At 40.0% G+C, this 19,621-nt stretch overlaps 2 protein-coding genes across 8 annotated transcripts; both read left to right on the plus strand.

Annotated features, from left to right (window-relative positions):
• The first annotated feature begins 412 nt into the window (after positions 1-412).
• On the plus strand, positions 413-13,686 carry cpsf6 (cleavage and polyadenylation specific factor 6). Of its 7 annotated transcripts, none has more exons than XM_020092297.2 (11): positions 413-555; positions 2,280-2,489; positions 2,635-2,738; positions 3,005-3,150; positions 3,410-3,583; positions 4,844-4,951; positions 6,017-6,512; positions 6,658-6,773; positions 6,876-7,029; positions 7,328-7,524; positions 13,054-13,686. In XM_020092297.2, exons 1-10 carry the CDS (start codon positions 496-498, stop codon positions 7,512-7,514), a joined length of 1,755 nt encoding a protein of 584 aa, XP_019947856.1. In that variant the 5' UTR covers positions 413-495; the 3' UTR covers positions 7,515-7,524; positions 13,054-13,686. The 7 variants fall into 7 exon arrangements, with proteins under 7 accessions (XP_019947856.1, XP_019947857.1, XP_019947858.1 ...); XM_020092298.2 differs by having other exon boundaries at positions 7,331-7,524; XM_020092299.2 differs by having other exon boundaries at positions 3,464-3,583.
• Positions 13,687-16,258: 2,572 nt separating this feature from the next.
• Positions 16,259-19,028, plus strand: yeats4 (YEATS domain containing 4). The gene is made up of 7 exons (XM_020092146.2): positions 16,259-16,682; positions 16,802-16,921; positions 17,486-17,552; positions 17,665-17,759; positions 18,038-18,127; positions 18,301-18,388; positions 18,576-19,028. Exons 1-7 carry the CDS (start codon positions 16,632-16,634, stop codon positions 18,743-18,745), a joined length of 681 nt encoding a protein of 226 aa, XP_019947705.1. The 5' UTR covers positions 16,259-16,631; the 3' UTR covers positions 18,746-19,028.
• Positions 19,029-19,621: the final 593 nt, after the last annotated feature.

Raw genomic sequence — 19,621 nt, forward strand, 5'->3', positions numbered from 1 at the left:
CAGAAACAACACTGCAACAACAGGAATTAATAAATGTAACCCTTTTTGGAAAATGTCGGGGTGGTAGATCTCGGCTTACGTTTAAAAAGTGACCTTGGGCTTGAAAAGGGTGATGACCACTGGTTAAGGGAAGAACTTACTCATCCTTGAGTTTAAGTTGAATTATTTTATGATTGCATTAACAATGACTATGATAAGAATAAAACCTTCTCAAGTTTTCTTGTCAGAATATCTTAATATCACATTCAGAGGATAAATGACACCAGGGAAGCAAAACATCTCTCCTAACAATTTATAGCATTTATTATTTTTATTGTAATATTGAATTTATATTTTAAAATTATTTTTAACTGAGTGATCAGAATAAAAAACGAGATGTGATGGGTGTGTGTGTGTGTGTGTGTGTAATGAGAGGAGTTGACCAGCAGGGAGCGCCTGTTGTCGCTCTCATTGTGTCTCTGCACCTCCGGGCGGAGAGAGACGGGTCAGAGGAAAATGGCGGACGGTGTGGATCACATCGACATCTACGCCGACGTAGAGGAGGAATTTAACCAGGTATTAAACCCACTTCCAACACATTATTACCATGTTTGTTATTCCCTGTATGGTTGTGTAACAGTTTGCTGTCGTTGCGAGTAAAGAACATCGCGGTTTGTCGGTGAAAACGAGCCTCTCTCGTACACAGGCCCCCCCGACAACCATGCTGCAAACCTGCAGCCTCGGCTAGCATTTACCGCCCAAATGCTACATCTGAGCTGCTGCGGGTTTTTCAACACGGAGTTTGTTTCCTTCAACCGTCGAAATGTTCCGTGCAAATATGTGTATTTCTCTCAGTGTGGGTGAGAAGCAGCTAATCTCATTGTTCAGTCTCGGGGCCTCGGCGTGGCCTCCTATGGCGGGCTCCAAACAAACACATCGACGGTAGCTTAGCTGAGCGTTAGCCACTTGTTGTTTTTTTGGAGTAATTATGTTCAGGTTGTTTGTATGTTTGGTGCAAACACGCGCTTTTAGGCGGAAACGAGCTTGTGATGTGTTGTTGAATTGTTAGCATGAACTAGAAGCGTGTTTCGTGGGGGGGCGGGGGGGTTGAGTCGTTAGCTTAAGGGTTGTTAGCTTCGTGTAGCATCCGTGTGTCTGCTCGGCGGACGATGATGTTTTCTTCTCGCTCCTTTAATGAACATCTGGTGAAAGACCACGCACGATTCCACTCGTGCAAATCACATCTGGTTATTGAAGGAAGGGATGTTGTTTGTTCATTTAACTTCTCCGTTGTGTTTTGTTCGTGCATCGTGTTTGTTGTAAACAACCATTCACTCCAAACGAGTTCATGGGTTCCTGCTGATCTGATTAACCTGAGCTCTACACAGAAGCTGTGTTGTGTAATTTAAATGTCACTGCATTCATTAAATGAAAACACGTTTAATTATGAATAAACATGTTTTGACGTATCATTTATTTGACTATGTTGACTCACTCACTGACATTGGGTTATGTGCAAGTCTTAAACTGAGATTTAAGCAGAGCTCGAGTCCCTCGGTCCACATATGACCGGCTTGTCCTGACATGACCAACCAGTGATTGTTTACATGCTGCCATGTGCTGCTGCAGTGCTGAGAATACTCATGGCTGTCATCACTCACCATCTGCACTTCATACTCTCCCCCGGTTAATGTGAGATGCCTGTTGGGTTTTGCATTGTCGAATTTGGTCCTATGCTCTGAAAAAAGACTGGTGTTTTGATACCCCCGGCGCTTTAAAGAAATGTGGATGTGTAGAAAGCGTAACAATAAGTATACAGTGCATAAGACTATCAAATTAAATGCTAATCCCATCTCAGTACATTTAAAAACACAAGACTTTGTATTATAATAGCTGAATGCTGTTAACCTTGTATGGAAGATGTTGCTGTCATTGTTGTATGGCCTGGCTCAGGTTTAACTGTGAAAGAAGCCAAATACTTAAATATAGGGATGCACAACAATGTATTTCTGAAACTTGAGTCTTGCATGTGGTACACATCGCTCTCGCTAATGCTTCACTTACTACACATGCTGTTCCAACAAAACATACCTTCCAGTGGCAGCACAGTGCAATTGCTTTTTTGGAAAGAGAAAATTGCAGTTTTATCTTGGTGAAATTAAAACTTTAAAGACTTGGCATTGGAGCACTACATAGATTAGTATACTCACTGATGCGGAGACATTTCTGATGCTGGTATGGAAACGCCTCTAATCACATCTTATTAATATTGACGCAACTGATATTTCTGTGTTCAACAGGAATCTGACTACCCAGTGCACGAGCAGATCGACCTGTACGATGATGTAATATCCCCATCGGCCAATAATGGTGATGCTCCAGAAGACCGTGACTACCTGGACGCATTACCTGCACCCGGTGGCTCAGAGGGAGGCAAGAGTGCTCCACCAAATGTGGTTTACACCTACACAGGAAAAAGGATTGCCCTTTACATAGGCAACCTCACATGGGTAGGTAGACTTCACATCGGTGGAATTCTGTTTAGGCTGTTGTGCCAAGTGTATGTCTATAAGTTTATAAGCAGGTTATAAAATTTTGCATAATTATCAAATTGGAGTCGTCATGGTTATAATGATGTTATCATCTCTTGTGCAGTGGACAACAGATGAGGACCTGACAGAAACAATCCGGTCAATAGGCATCGCAGATGTGCTGGAAATAAAGTTCTTTGAAAACAGAGCCAATGGCCAGTCAAAAGGGTAAGACCTTAATTATCTGTGCGTAACGTTATTGCAGTTAATCACAGTTAATGATAATTACCTCTTTTATATAAATGCATATTGTGTCATAATGCTGTTAGCTTGGATACCTTTGGAAATATATTTGATATGATACTTTTGTAGTTTTTTGACAGTTTCAGGACAAATCATTTAAATCTGATGAAGTTGGGATATTGGTCTGTAGATTGTGAGATGATACGTGGGAAGCCAGTGTGAGCAAAGGTTTTATTTCCTGTTCCTCTCAGATTTGCCCTCGTTTGTGTGGGCTCAGAGGCTTCATCCAGGAAGTTAATGGAGCTCTTATCAAAGAGGGAGCTCCACGGCCAGAGTCCCATCGTCACGCCATGCAACAAACAGTCCCTCAGCCAGTTTGAGATGCAGTCACGCAAAAGTAAGTAGGACAAGTGCACACTCCGCATCTGCATAAAATACACTCAGCAAGAGTTAACTAAAGGACTTGTCACAATGCTGTTTGAAATTAGTCAGGCAAAAAATTGCCCATGCTATGACAAGCCAGTTAGTCTGCTGAATACACTGCAGCAGGTACTGACTCAGTTAAAGATTTCAAGACAAAGGGGCATTCAGTTCACATTCACTTAGTGCACCTATTTCTTATCTGATATATATTAAAGGTTAGTGTTACTTCACAGGTACTCAGTCAGGTCAGATGTCTGGGGAAGGTAAAGCTGGTCCCCCTGGTGCAGGTCTTCGTGGAGGTTTCCCCATGGGTCGAGGCAGAGGCAGATTTCCCGGACCACCCGGCCCAGGAGGAGACCGCTTCCCTGGCCCTGTTGGACCCGGAGGACCGCCGCCACACTTTCCTGGTTAGTTTGGACACGGGCACTCATGCTACAAGGGTGGGGATGATGTCCCTCTCAGTTCAGTCATTTGAAAGATAATATTTAAAAGGAGAGGATTCATGAATCAAATCAAAGTTGGGTTATTCTCTAGCAAATCTTGCATTTAACTGAAATATGTGTTTAATCAATTAAGTTGAGTTTTAAAATGTACTTCAAGCAGTATTAGTCATAGCAAGCAGGAAGGAGGTAGCAGTTATTGGAATGATGCCAGGACAAGTTTTGTATATCGTTGGCTGCCTCCAAATTTTATGACATTTCAAAATTAATTTGCCTGGGACCGTTTGGGGGAAATCATTGGAGCTTGTTGAATGTTAGATTGACCTGTGTTCTACAAAACAAGGTGAGTTCATGGAAGAGAACATGTGTGAGAACTGTGTTCTGGAATATCAGCTTTAAAAAGTGTTAGTGAATTAATGGCTGGAAGACGGACACATCACGAGTGACTGACTCACTACTGCATCTTTAAACTGTGATGTGTTGGTTTTTTGGGACTTGCTGTTGTGGTAATGCTCTATCACCTGATGAGGTTTACATGTCAGTGGATTTCTGATTTAGCATTTTTAAAGGCTGTCCTGTTTCTTTCCCCCAGGCTTTTGTCATTCATGTGATGCTACTGTAGTAATTATAATCATAACTTCATCATAGTGTTACAAATGCTTTGAAAATGTAACACAAAATTTATAAACATGATGCTCTGTGTGTGGCAGTGTTGCTCTGTTAGCTAGTCACGCCCACATCGACTCAAGGCTCGTCTTTTGTCTTGTGTGTGTTGAGTGAGGGATCTCTCTCTCTAAGTCTCTCCTGGCAGAGCTGTGCCTTTGCATGTCTCCCTCCCCCCATCTGGGTGTTGTTTTTTGTCCCACTTCACTTTTGAGTTGAACGAATAATCCTTCCCTGGCTGCAATTTTCTGCTTCCTGACAATTTCCCCACACCATTCCTTGACAAGCAGTTTGCTCACAGCTTTACTCAACAAGCTATCAGCCTTCAACTTCTTCCAATTCTTGGATTGGCCGCCTTCCACTTCTAGATGAAAAAATGGAGTTGCCAGCTTTTTCTTTTTTCCATTTTTTGCATCTTTGCCTTCCATCCCACCCTTTTTCCCACATTTCTTGTCTCGCTTAGCGGCCGACGCCCCGTGCTGCTGGTTTAAGAAAGGCCTTAAGTTGGTAGGCAGACGTTTATAAAGGGGAGAGTTGTGATTGGTTTGCTTTCTTCCCCATTAGGCTCGGGGATGACACCAGATCTGATTAGGCACCAAGATGGCCCTCTGATGGATATGAATTTCAATCCCTTCCCGCCAGGGGGCAGGAACGGGAGCTGGCGTGGCAGAGGTGAAACACCTCGTTTGATCTGATTGATTTGATCAATCACCTTTTTACCCTAACCCGTAGCTGTTTATTGGTAGAAGTTGTGTCATTGAAAATGTCAGGTTCATTCCTCCAAAAAAGCTGAATTCACCATCAAGTAATTTAGATCTCTCAAAAGACTGTTTTCCATGAATACTGTTGGCCTTACATGAAGCCAGAGTAAATATTTTTATGTGTCCACACTAAAACATTACAAAGAAAGCTCTTAAAATCAACCGGTAAACAAAAACGTCTTTTTTCGAAGGCCGTACTGCACACTGCTGCCTGCTAAATCATATCATGGTATGAGTGTGTGTACATATCGTATTTCTTTCCATCTTATGCTTCTCTACTCTGTAAGGATGTATAGTTGGCTTGATATCATGAAAATAGTTTTTACAAAATTGCTTCCTCAAGTTCCACGAAAGATTTACAGCAAATTGTTCCTAATGTCAAAGCCGTAAAATCCCCCAATAAACCTTAAAATGTAATTTGATGACGTCCCTGTTTGCCAACTGCAATATATTATATGGTTTATTAAATGTGAGCTTGACATTCTGATAATGCTGTTCTGAGGAAAATGAGACCATCATTAAATGCAAGACCTCGGATTAAGAAAGGAGAAAGTCAGCTCGAAATCAATTTGCGTTGAGTGTTTATCCTCATCTCTTCTGTTGCCTTCTTGTTTTTAACATTGTTTTTTCATTTGTTGTTCCCTGTAGCTATGGCTTGCTCATATCTGTCTGTCATTGTCTGTGCTTTGAACAATCAAAACTAAACATACCTGTGTTAGAAGGAAACAGAAAAAGTACAGGCTAATATAAGATATCAAATGAAAAGCTCGACCCAACAAATACATATGGGCCTATATGTGTTTTAAACATCAGTGAAGTTTTCGAGTAGAAAAGATCTGCATGATTTTGACCAAAACACTTATTTCCCCTTTAGACTCAAAAAAGCTGAGGAGGGCTCTGCTTGCTGCAACACAAACTAAAGATAAAGATTTAGTTTCACCAACTTCTGTATTATTCTGTGTTCTTTTTTTTGTAGGTGGGATGCAGGGTCCCCCACGTCCACCTCCTGGTCCACCTGGCCCCCCCGGCCCTCCAGGACCTCCACCACCTGGACAGGGCCTCCCCCCTCCCCTCGCTGGTCCTCCAAATCGTGGCGACAGGCCGCCTCCTCCTGTTCTCTTCCCTGGTCAATTTGGCCAGCCACCAATGGGACCCTTACCTCCAGGCCCCCCTCCTCCAGGTTATGGCCCTCCTCCTGGTCCCCCACCCCCCCAACAGGGTCCACCACCTCCAGGACCCTTCCCTCCTCGGCCCCCAGGTCCTATTGGACCGCCCATGGCTTTGGCTCCTCCTCCACACATGCCAGGTCCCCCACCGGGCGGACCACCACCAGCCCCCCATGTCAACCCTGCCTTCTTCCCACCACCTGGCAACAACAACATGCCCCCCAACGACAGTCGAGGGCCCCCAGGACCAAACGACCCATACGGACGCCCGCCACCTTATGAGAGGGACTACGGTCCTGGAGGCCGGTAAGAATGGGTGGTGATGTGGGACAAATAAGTTCCACAGCAATTCATATTCATGTTCTCTCAGGAATTTTTTGGCATAACCAGTTAACATTGGTTACATAAAAAGTGCCATGACGCAAGTGTGCGTTTGTCTGTGTCTTTGTAGGGAGATGGAGGCGTCACGGACCCCCCTGAGTGAAGCGGAGTTCGAGGAGATAATGAACAGAAACAGAGCCATCTCCTCCAGCGCCATATCAAGGGCTGTGTCTGACGCCAGTGCAGGTAACACAAAGTGATGCACCTACATGGTACACAACATAAAACATACAATTAAGAAACCTAACATAAAATAACATTTGATGCAAACTCATGTTTTCTTTTTAGCTGATTATGGCAGCGCTATAGAGACGTTGGTGACTGCAATCAGTCTGATCAAACAGTCCAAAGTGTCAGCAGACGACCGCTGTAAGGTCCTCATCAGTTCCCTGCAGGACTGTCTCCATGGAATCGAGTCAAAGAGCTATGGCTCTGCCTCCAGGTAACACTTGTCTCATATGCTATTAAGTGTCCCATTAAATATGACATTGAAGTTGTTCATGAGCTGCACTAAAAAAAAAACACAAGTTTTTCAAGGAAAAACAAAAAGTCAGCTAGTTTTTAAGTTCTCCAGACTTTTTGTCTTCCATATGATATTGTTTTGCTATTTGTTCTTCAGCTGGTTTTCTGTAGCGCCAACTGCAACCTTAAGTTTTTTCCCCCCAAGGGAATTGCCACCATAAGATGCAGTATTAAAAATGTACAAGTACAGTCTCATGCTTCATCTTCTTCTCTGCCAGAAGAGAGCGCTCCAGAGAACGCGACCACAGCCGATCCAGAGAAAAGAGTCGACGCCACAAGTCCCGCAGCCGCGATAGGCATGAGGACTATTACCGAGAACGCAGCCGGGAGAGGGACCGCCACCGCGAGAGGGACCGGGACAGAGACAGGGAAAGAGAGAGGGAGAGGGAGTACCGACACCGTTAGACAAGACAAGGTTGGTACCACATAAATGATTTCCTTCTGTTATAAGTTTTGTTCTTTTTTTCATGCTCACTACATTTTTCATGGATCTGGAAGGAGTCAGGCTAACTAGAATAAGAGGCTTTTAAACATGTCTAATCCCTTTCAAGTCATACATTAATATCTGATTGAAAATATAGAGCTTTAAAATTTATTGAACCCTAAAATCTACAACAACAGTAGTGTTAATCTAAATGTATGTCCCTGAACTTCGTCGAGGGCGGGGTACTAGAAGAGAAAAGTAAGTAAGTATCAGGTGAGTTTCACACTTTCATTCAAGTTTCATAATCGATAATCACATTTATGAGTTTTTACTGAAAGAACATGTCACATTACGCTTGTTGTATTCACTCTGCTCAAAGGGCTTTGTAAGAGTTGTATGTATGAGTTTTTTAAAGCACCATCCCAAAACAGAGAATTCACTGACAGTTGCTTGAATTTGACTTTGTGAATTAATCGTTGTGTTTTTGGCCTGCACGCCCCTGAGGCTGGTAAATCACAAAATTCATTCACTATCCACTTTGTGTTTTCAGCTAAACGAATTATAAAATAAAGGTGCCTGTGAAATGCTATAGAGCAGCACTAACCTGATGCTGTTGAGCACTATACATGTGGCTGACTCACTTCTGTAGATTTAAATGTGTGATTTGATCCTTAAAAGTGGAAATAATCTGAATTTGGGTTTTACCAGCAGCTGTGGCCAGTGGATCAAAAGTTTAATATTTTCTGGGTTAAATATCAAGACAAATTTCTGAAGCTCTCCCTATTACATACGAGTTTGCAGCTTATCGAAGTGTAGGGTTCTTAGAGTAGTGTGCTTTGAATAGTTTTGCCTGATTGGTCAGTTTCCGATGTCTACAGATTCAGCAGTTTTTATGGTCTGTACACGTTTGATTGTTTTCAGAAAGAAAAATTACAATGTTCAGATTATAGGAGACACCTTGTAAATGTTGCATTCATAGTAATGTTGTATACATTTTCACCATTTCATTTCAAAAGTTGGATAAATTATTGTCATGTTTTCATGAAGAGAAATTGAAATTTATTGATCAGTGTCAATATCTGATGATTTTTGGACACAACCAATTTTGACAATGTGACTATTCCATATTTGCATGACAAATATTTCCTGGCATTTACTTGTGTCAAATTTAATGTTTTGTAGCCTCGTGTTTCTCACTACCTGTACCTCAATTTAAGACATTGAGGGGGAGTTAAAATATTCTGTAATATTCTGTCCTTTTGATGTCATTTTCTGGAAAAACAGAATGTTGATATTCTTGTGGATTGATCAGTGGCTTTAAATTTAAATTGTAATTTGTTTTTTTATGAGAATTGAGTCACTGAATAATTATTTTCAGTATCTAACAGATATTGGTGAAGTTGAGAAATTGAAAAAGACTGAATCGAGAATCATAATTTTATCTTTGAGATCTTGTAAATGAGAGAATGCTGCAAAATAAATCGCCTAACAATTCTTGATGTCATACATCAAAATCCCGATTGTATGCTACTTATTTGTCATTGACTGACACATAGACATTTGCATTTTAATATTTTGTTTTCATGTGACGCCTGTACTGAAATGATTTCTGTGTAGGCTGCAGTGTTGAGTTTTCAGTGTTGAGATGAGATAATACAGTTATTTCTGGCTCATAGCATCATGGATGGCTGTTTGGGTGTGAAGTCATGTTTTAGATGAGTTGTCGATTAATATAAAACTACCAGTCACTAGCTTGTACACAACTTATGTGTTTTGCTGTCTGAGGCTTGCTGGTGTTTTCATGGATTTTCGGATTCTTGAATCATATTGTATTCTTTGTGGGAAGATGCTTTCTTCCATTGCATCACTTGTGTGATGAAAAACATGAAAACCTTTTGTTACGTTTGGAACCGCAGTGGAAATATCGGCTTTGAACTGTTGTGTCGTTCCCATGTCCTTTACTGCCAAAGCCCTAAGATGTGTGTTGTGTCAATCAGTCCTTATAGAGCAGATAGGTTACATGGGACCTTTGGCCTCTCTGTGTAGTTATACATCACCCCAAATAATATTTCCCATAATTTGAAAAGACAGAAATAGCTAGAAATATGCTCTGTACATTAGACACATTATTTACATATGAGCTTTTCCGTCCCTCTTATTCTGAGAAATATTAACTGGGGTAGTTTTGCCTGTGGAGTTGCTCAATTTAATAGCAGGCCAAACCCACAGAGCTACCAAAGATTGTAACTTAAGCCGAGTTCCCACTACATGACTTTCAGCCAACGAGACAGGGTTTCTCCTGAAAGTCGTGCAGTGTGAACTTGGCATTAGTGATTGTCTGGGTTATCTGTCATATGATCTATTATAGGGCCCTTATTGTTTTTAGCTGTCAGCGCAGGTTTAGTGAATCTGACCTCTGTTCTACTCAATTGTCCTTTATCTACACATGGTTTGGCTCAAAAGGAAAACTTGTGTCCACTGGGAACCTCTCAACAAAAACGGAACATTCTCTATTTGTTAAATTAGAAAGTAGATATTTTTATGGCTATATATAGCATATAGCAAATCACTTGTACATTTTCAACACCAGTGTTTCACCAGTGACCTTTGTAGTGTCTCAGTATCTCTGTTAGATGAGAGATCCCCAGTGGGCACAAGGCCTGATGTTTCCCAAGAATGTGAAGATAACGGTATATTGACAACTGTATCTGTCGGTGTGAAATGAGAATAATCATAAGGACTTGAAGGGTATTCAGTATGTAATGAGGCTAAATATGTCCATTTTCCATTTGAACATTTCCTTTGCATTCAGTCTGATATTTCACAGCATGTTGATCAGCTTCTGTTCCTGACAGTAGTGTGGCTATTTATTGTGTCCGCTGATGCACAGCACTGTTATATCTGTTCATATTGTCATGGGGGAATGCTCACTGTTTGTACCGAGCTGATATGACTTTCTGGTGTGTGCAGGAGATCAGTCCTTTCATGTCAAACCAGGGTCAAACAGTGGTGGAAGGTACAGTGACATATCTGACTCATAGAGAAGGCCTTAGTTCCAGGACTAAAAGTAGACAATTGTAAGACTTTGATCATGTTTAATGCCCAGGTTATCTTGGTCAATAGATTAGCAGTGTATTTGTCAGATGTAGTTATACTGGTAAGTGGAATAACAGGAGTAAAAATTCAACACCTTCTACATCTTCTTTATTATTAACCTGTTATCTTGAATACCAAGAGCTTTTCTGAAGATATGATAATTATCAGTTAATACCAACAGTGAAAAACTCCTTATAGCCCCGTTTATATCTGTAGAATGTGAATTTTCCGATGGTAAGTATTGAATGTCAGACTGTTTGGTGAATTGCTTGACCCTGGTTTGACTCCTGTTTCAGTTCTGTGCTGTGTTATCATTAACACATGTTAATGTGTCTAGGATCTAGAATACACTGAACCATGGTTCCACAATATGGCATTTTATTATAATAAAAACATATTTGTTGGTCTGATATTTGGATGTAATTTGACCATTGACAAAACTTCAATGATTCCCGTTTCCACTTGTACTGGATGTTCTAGTTTTTAATAATGTTTTGACACAAAGTGCCATTTAGTTTGACTGCTGTATCTTGTCAAAAATTTGGTGTTGTCGGCCAAACTGTTATTTTGTCTGTAACTATGTACCATGTACAACAAAACCCCTCTACAGCAAAAAACATTCAAATATGCATTTAAATCTTTGACTAATTTAAATAAACTTTTCTGTATCAGAATTGTTTTTAGAAAATTAAACATTCAATACATGGACAGAAATGTAATTAGATCGTTATTGATAGTCTGAGGCTCTGTTCAGGTCTGATATGAACATCCGTCCTGAGAGATCTGATCACAAGCTGACAGCTGTATAAGTGTCCTGAGTGTGTCTGATGTGTTTGTGTAAATGTGTGTCTGTTTTGGAGCAAGTGAGAGGAGTCAGGTGTGACTGAAAGAATGATTGTACGTTGCTATGAAGAAACATGTTGCCATGCTACAGAGGTTTTAATCAAATAATGGACTTAAGCCTTTTTTGTTTGAAATTTTGAAAGCAGCTCTTATAGGTTGAGAATTAAGTCAAAATCCAGACTTGTCAAAATGTAGAAAATAAATATTCTTATCTAAGAAAAATCATTCAACCATTATGTTGCGGTGTTAATATGATGGTGGTGGCCACAAACAAATCATGACACTGAGAAGCAAAACTATGTTTAAACGTATGTCAGCTGAGGAGGCTGTCCTTTGGCCTAGGACACATTTGCATTCTCACAGCAGCATGCGTCCAGACTACCTCCCAATCTGGTTTGAGTGATTGGAACTTGGGTATTTGGGTGCGTTCAGACCTGTACTTAGCTTTGACCACTTGTGATCACATCATTCAGGACGGGTGTTAACACCGGGTCAAAAAGGGTCTAAGAAAGCTTTGCAGCTGCCTTTTATAATCATGATGAAGAGGATGCATTCCTAGTTCTTTGTATATCTCACTCAGAGGTTTACTGACATTTAGATTATTCTTTTCTGTTAAATGTAAAAGCCCAGAGATGCTTTTGGCAGTCACATATAGTGACATACAGTCTGATGCTAGCTACTTCTGTTTTTTTCTGTTATGCATAGAGACCTAAAACTGGTTTCACGCCAAATCATGCCACATCCACTGTTATAATTAGTAATTATTTAAAAAAAGTAAAAGCCACAGGAAAACCAACATTCATAGTCACACACAGTATTAAAGTACAAGACTTAGTTTATAAATGTTGGTTTCATAGTCGAGCGGAGGCAGCGAGTCCTTTAGAGAATTGAGAAGTGATGATCTATCAGTGGTCACTGTCTTATCATTGATTAGATAAAAAAACAGTGTGTAGAGATGTAAGTTTCACTCTCTGGTCAAATATGAATAAATACAATAAACAAAGCACACTATCACAGTGTAGTAGTACGTGATGCAATATGGAGACAGTTCTGTAACAATGTCAAAGTTAAGTTGAGTTTTAAATATAGATTCCATTGGCTGTCTCCAGTTTGATCAATAGACATTTTTTATCTCGTATATATGTTCTGAAATAACAGTTCTACTTCTCAGTACTTGTGATGAACTGCAGTTTTTGTTGTGTACAGTCTGATAGATTTCACCTGATTACTGGATATGTCCTGTTCCAGTTTGCATGATGTTTTTCTGTGTCTGTGCGAGGGTTGGGAGCAATACACAGTCAACAGAGACGTTTAACAGAAGTGTTAATGTTTAAAAAAAAAAGAAGAAGAAGAAAAAAAAAAAAACGTTTGATATTGAAATGTTCAGTTTTGTGTTTTTCTTCCAAAATGTTGACTCAGTGGATGAACAGCTCTGACTCATGGTGATGGTGAATTGAACCCAGCCCTGCTGTGCACTTTGTATGTGTAGTGTAGAGGTTTACTGGTGGGGGGGGGGAGGGGAGTGTTCACTGTTGGGCTGCCTCGAAACCAAACTCCACCCTTCGTTTTGACACCTTTCAGCTCACAAGGATCAAGGATGGATGGAAGGAAAAGGAGGAACGCTTTCAGTGCACCACCACCACGTCCCCACCCTGCATGACCGGACAGGATTACAACCACCACCTCTTCCTCCACCCCTCCATCTCTCTTCTCCTCTCCTTCTCCACCCATCCTTCTCTCTGTCTGTTCATCTTGTCTGCCTGACTCAGAGCAGTGGATGGAAGACCCATACCTGTGTAAGGCTATGTTATCCAAACACCTATACTCATGGTAACTAAAGATAAAAAGAAAAGAAACTTTCCAAACAGCTCTTTTATTTTTATGATGTTTTATTTGACATGAAGACAAGTATGTGTGATGCTTTTTTTTTTTTTTTTTTTTCTTTTTTTTTGCAATGAAACAATAAAATGGCCGCACGCCCCCTAAATAGAAGACACAAACATTACATCCTATTTGCTTTTTATTTTCGGTGGCTCGCTGTACTGTGTACATTCAGTTTAGAGATCAGTCTTTATAGGGTACATGTTTGATGTTTTCTGCCCCACCTCTTCCTCTCATTCTCATTTATTCTTTTCATGGTTAGTATGTTTGTAAATGTCTCTGCTTTTGATTAAAAACTAGATGGTGTTGTAATAAAAAATGTTTACTGAGGTACACTCTGCATTTGTTGAATTCCTCTACATGTTTGGCTCGTTTATATTAAATGTATATTTTGGAGTGCAGAATGTTTTTCATATTGAATTGGTCCACTTTTTGATTATACATGTTATTAAGTATACACGTTAGACTTTTTTGTTTTTCTTAAGTTTTACTAGGTAGGAAAGATTAGAATGCACTATGTGCTCTGATGGATTGATTTTCATTACAAACGTGAACAAATTGAAGGTCGACATGTACGTGCACATTTTTGGACACGTGTGGAACACACATCACAAACCCACAATGGTCAGTGGTTCAAGTGGTTTCTGATGTTTGATTCATGTGTATCTGAGCTCAACAGCCACCATCACAATAGCAATTTATATTACCATTATTTTTATTATATTTCCAAACCAAATTGTTTTTTTGTTTTGTGAATGTGAATTCTTGAACTTAAGCAACCAAAGTTGCGGCTTAAATGGAATTGGTCAGTGAATCCCATTTATGGAAAAATTGCAATTTGAAGTAAGTGTGACTTTTTGCTCCCATGTTCCACATGTAACATGTTTTTGTATGTTCGTGTTTTAACACCCGTACATAAGGTACAAATTCAGTAAAGCGTTCTATTTAAATGGAATTAAAACTACAAATGTCATATTTTGTAATGAAATACATTTATTCAACCTTTTTTGTTTTAACAGGCTCATTGTTAGCACTGACCCTGAGTTAGTGTGTAATGCTCGAAATATTTTTTTGTCTCAGATCGAATTTATATTTGACCCTAAATCTTTTCCCAGAGAAGTTTGAATTTGAGTAAATATAAATGTCAAGGTTCACAGCAATAATGTTTAATCGAAAGCTGCCATATTTTGTCTTGTTTCATTTAAGAAACTCACCAACCCTGATATTAATAACGGGGCAAACACAACATATGTTAAGTTTCTTCACCATGCCTCACTATTGTTTGAAATGTAGACTTATTTATTTCCTACTGTTTGTCTTGTTGGACCTTGTTTTGTTGAATGTTTTTCTTGTCCATGATGTGGGTTCAAATCTCAGGGACAATCCCGTAAAATACCTAATTTCCATTGGTGTATAAAAAATACTGGACTTGAAACTCCATGTAATCACTGTAATGACCAAAGGAATCAATCTGAATCATAGTCTGAACTTTAACGGAAAAGAGTCACTGTGTTTGTAAAACTCTTCACAAACCCTCATGATTCTCCTGAAATGTGTTTGTGTAATAAACTTCAGGGGGTTTAATAGTTTTGATACAAAAAAGTATGTGGGAAATTTGGATGTGAAGGAAAACATCTCGATGCCATTTGTCTTGAACAAGTCCTAAAAATGTAAAGTCAAAGCTTCTTCACGTCCCTGGTTTTGATTGTTTTGGCTGAACGGAGCTTTTTGTTTCTCTAGAGATTTTTCATGTATGTTCCTTTCCTCTTCCATTGCACCTGTAGGTGCATGATGCTTAAGTTAATTACTTAAACTCCCAACATGGCTCCATCTAATCAGCCTGATTTAAAATGACCTGGCTTTCAGTAGAAGTAATACAGACTTGTAGTGACTTCTCCCCACAGCCCTGAAGGTAAGTGTTTTCAGGTTGACGTGAACTGCAGAAGAAGAAATGGCATCAAGCCAGAGCAACAGCACTTCCTCACACAAGATGTTGGAAAGTATCTTGTTGTGCGTTTTATTTTTTAATTTGTTTTCCAGTAATTCACTTGAAAGTCAAAGTAAGATGTTTTTAATAGAGAAGTAACATTTAAAAACCTGCAACTACTTTTTCACTCTGGAGTAAACCAAGTATTTTAGAACTGCAGCCAAGTGTGTCTGAGACTCAAACTCAGTCTGAAGGAACATGGGGAAAAACAAACTTGATTTGTCTTGTGCAGTTCAGATTTTTGACTGAATGTGATAATTGATCAGCATAGATAACAGATGTAGATTTCCCCATTAACAGGGTTAATTCTCAGGGCCACATGACTCCAAGCAACCATGTAAGGACTGCCCTCAGTATGTGAGTGAGTATATCTTGGTTTTATATTGGTGGTGTCAGTTTAAGATCATTTCCATAGGGAAGTGTTATCCTGTGCAGCTGTCAGTAAAGTTCTAAGTGAAACACTCCCTGGTATCTAGGGACAGACTCAGCTGAAATAATGGTTGTTGCCCTCAAAAATAAAAGTTTTTAATACAATTTGTTTTTTGTTGCTTTTCTTTCTGCAGCTATCATTTAATTTGTCTAAACTGTGGACGGTTAATGTTGAACTATGTTAAGCAGTAAGATAAGAGATTATAATTTTTGACCATATGTTTATTATTACCTGAGCTGGAGAAATATGGAACAAGAAATTCTGACATTTCGTTTTCTGGTAACAATTAACTTTAGTTAGAAAGTTGTGAGTAAGACAAACTAAATATACTCAATACCTTAGTGCTTTGAAATGACAGTAACATGGAGAGTTTATTAAAACATTTTAAATGTATGTAATGTCACATTGGCTGTTTGTCAAAACCCCCAAAATTAAAATTCAGTACACGAGTCCGGAACCTTTGGATCTGTTTCACACTCCTATCGGACAACTAAACACGTTACTCTCGTGACTCCGGCGCCTGCTTCTGGCAATTTGAAAAGAGACTGTGGCCATAAAAAATATATTTAAATCCTCTTGTGTGATCAAACTAGCAAATGATCCAAGTGATAATTATCTATTAAATATCAACACATTTCTAGTTATTCGGCGTCATTGTCCGGAACCTTACGGGTGCCACATCCCTATCGGAGAACTGAAAGCGTTACTCCAGTGACTTCCGGCTCTTGTTGGACTGGCTCTTTGAATCGAGATTGTGTGTTTTGGTGTTTAAATGGCAGAATTGTTGAAAGCGGACTCGCGCTGTTTGTCCAGAAGAACTCTATAGAGTGAGCTACAGGATCCGTTGCTCTTCTCTGTACTATGTTCAAAAAGATGAGTGAATTTGGTCCAGATTCCGGGGGGAGAGTGAAGGTAATGGAGCCGGAGACGTAAAGATGAATTCTGTGTGATTCTCTGAAACAGTTGAATTAAGAAACATGTCGACTGACTGGCACACAACACGTGACTGTTGAACTGTTTGTGTTCCACAGGGAGTGACGATCGTGAAACCCATCGTGTTGGGAAACGTCGCCCGCTACTTCGGGAAGAAGAGGGAGGAGGATGGACACACGCACCAGTGGTCTGTGTACGTGAAGCCCTACAGGAACGAGGTGAGGCTTCTACCAGGTTGATCAAATACTGCTGCTCGTGTTTTCTATCACACAGCAAAACATAAACTAAACACTGAAATACACGATCATGGTCATTATACAGAACTTTCCTGCGTGGAGTCAAAGCACATTTCAGTGACCCGTGAGGGTTCACATGTTCTCCCCTTTATATTTTAGGGTGTAGTCTGAAAAGATTACATTTCGGGGTGTTTGCCAGGATATATGTTATTACACTAATCTCTTTCAGAGACACAGGGTCTAGTTTCTTGTCCACTTCTGAACCAAATAGGTATTATATTGGTGTAATGTCCAGCGGCTTTTTCAGGATCTTGACACTTTGTGTTGTATTTGCACCCCCTTCAGGAAGTGCTGTAGTTTTCTACATCAACCAAAACCTCTGGATAATTGATCCTGTAGCTATCATTCAACGATGATCTGTTGGATGTATTAAGAGGAGCAGGGTTATATGCATCCTGTGTACACATGTAGAAATCTATCTCAAGACAACGAGTCAAAGACATTCTGACACAAATAGTCCAACTGTCTATCACATTGTTCTTCCAGGATATGTCGGCTTATGTGAAGAAGATCCAGTTCAAGCTGCATGAGAGCTATGGTAACCCACTGAGAGGTGAGTCAGGGCAGGACACATGAATGGAAACGCATCATAATCGTAGATTGCAGGTACGTTGATGTTTTCACCTGCGACCTGTGTAATATGCTGGGTTTTTTCTGCCTTCCAGTGGTGACGAAGCCTCCATATGAGATCACAGAGACGGGCTGGGGCGAGTTCGAGATCATCATCAAGATCTTCTTCATCGACCCCAATGAGAGATCTGTAAGAGCCGCCATTAGTAGTCCCACTAAATTAAGATATAACTCCTATATCCTGATCTGCATACTGTTGCTGCTTGTTACTTTATTGTATGGCAGCTTAAAGAAAGGGAAGGCAACTACCTGAAATGATATCGAGCCAAGATTAGCTGTAATTATACTTGAACACTAATTAAACAACATATGGAAATAATCTGTATTTAGTAAAAAATAATGCAATATAACTTTTTCTTCCCTGTATTTCTTATTTTGGATGTTTGTGTTTGTTTATGTGTGTGTTAGGTGACTCTGTACCATCTATTGAAGCTGTTCCAGTCAGACTCCAGTGCCATGCCCAAGAAGACGGTTGTCTCTGAATTTTATGATGAAATGGTACAACTGCTTTCATGCTGCAGCTTATTTATGACCACAGTTATTGTCCTGTACTAACTGTGATGTTGTTTTACTCTGAAAAATACTAGTATTTACTCTCCCCTTAAGGTAAATGGCTTTAAAAATGTATCCTTGAAAGATTTATACCTGATGGGTCCCCCCCCCCCCCCCAGATCTTCCAGGATCCCACAGCCATGATGCAGCAGCTCCTGACCACATCAAGACAACTCACACTGGGGGCATACAAGCACGAGACAGAGTGTATGTACACGCACACACATGCACACACTGAGCATAGAAACACGAGACACAAGTGTGAATGTACCAACTTAGTTTTCACATTCTCTCCAGCTTTGATATCTGTGAAATCTAGTATGTGCCTCTGTGCTGAAGGACAACATTGACACTGCCATCATGCTTATTTGGGTTTGCTCGCCTGTGTCTGCAGTCAGTGAGCTGGAGCAGAAGACCAAGGAGAAGATGGAGACGGCGAAGAAACGAACCAGTCAGGAGATCGCAGAGCTGAAAGACAAATTAAAAGCCAGCAGAGAAAACATCAACCACCTGAAGGCGGAGATCAGGAAGCTGGAGGAGGATGGAGACCACAAGGAGCACTGAAAAAGGGACAAGTGTGAACATGAATGACATTCAGCAGGGCTCCTGGTTTCCTCTGTAATTTTATAGAATTGATGCATTGTTTTGAATTGTGTTGTGCTAAAAGGAGCTGTTAAAAATTCTGACATTTTCTGATTCGTTCATGATTATTTGCCAAAACTCTTCTGTTTTGAAACAAGGCTTATTCTTGACAGTGAACACCCCTTTGGTATTCAGTGTGAATATTTTTTTTTTTTTTTTTTACTGAACTGTCATTTTTCTATGTAAAGTAAGTATGTTTACAGTATTGCTTGTGTACATTTCTTCTGTTGCTCTATGCAGGCTGAGGCTCATGGGAGTTGTGGACTGTAATCTATATTTGTTCACATTGTAAGATCAGTTAAATCAGGTGTTTTCATGCTGTTCTCTACCAGCAAAACAGGATAAAAACCTTAAATGGCAGAATTTGTTCTGCTTCTTAGCCCTTATCCTGTCTATGGTTACTTAGAAGGATCCATGCCAACAGTCCACACTACCCTGTACTGTATAACTAGGTCAGTATGAAAGGAGCTTTGGGTTTCATAACACATCAGCTGCTGCAGTGACTGTATTTTTGTTCTTAAATACTGGAATGAATAGGTGAAGTGATTTAAGTAAACACAATAATGCATGTTAGTAAAGAGTGCTTAGGACTATGAACCAATACATTGAAATGTTTACAGCCGGCTTAACCAGTGGAGTTTAGCATGGTGAGTTGATGGAGAGGGTAAGACTATAATGTCTGGGGGAATCAATGTTTAGATAAGAGAAGATTCATTTTTAGTGATCCCACACTAAGGAGGTTCACTTGCAGCAGCAGATAGTCACAATGAGATAGACAAGAAAATTAAAATAGAATAC

This window comes from Paralichthys olivaceus, chromosome 23, assembly GCF_024713975.1.
Source record: "Paralichthys olivaceus isolate ysfri-2021 chromosome 23, ASM2471397v2, whole genome shotgun sequence".
Taxonomy (NCBI): Eukaryota; Metazoa; Chordata; class Actinopteri; order Pleuronectiformes; family Paralichthyidae; genus Paralichthys; species Paralichthys olivaceus.

Bases quoted from the DNA above. Each gene is read 5' to 3' on its own strand.
- cpsf6 (XM_020092297.2), top strand. From the start codon at position 496: ATGGCGGACGGTGTGGATCACATCGACATCTACGCCGACGTAGAGGAG. The intron at 3,584-4,843 runs GTTAGTTTGGAC...CTTCCCCATTAG, and splicing joins ACCGCCGCCACACTTTCCTG to GCTCGGGGATGACACCAGAT. The intron at 7,030-7,327 runs GTAACACTTGTC...CTTCTCTGCCAG, and splicing joins AGCTATGGCTCTGCCTCCAG to AAGAGAGCGCTCCAGAGAAC.
- yeats4 (XM_020092146.2), top strand. From the start codon at position 16,632: ATGTTCAAAAAGATGAGTGAATTTGGTCCAGATTCCGGGGGGAGAGTG. The intron at 16,683-16,801 runs GTAATGGAGCCG...TGTGTTCCACAG, and splicing joins ATTCCGGGGGGAGAGTGAAG to GGAGTGACGATCGTGAAACC. The intron at 17,760-18,037 runs GTAAGAGCCGCC...TGTGTGTGTTAG, and splicing joins TCGACCCCAATGAGAGATCT to GTGACTCTGTACCATCTATT.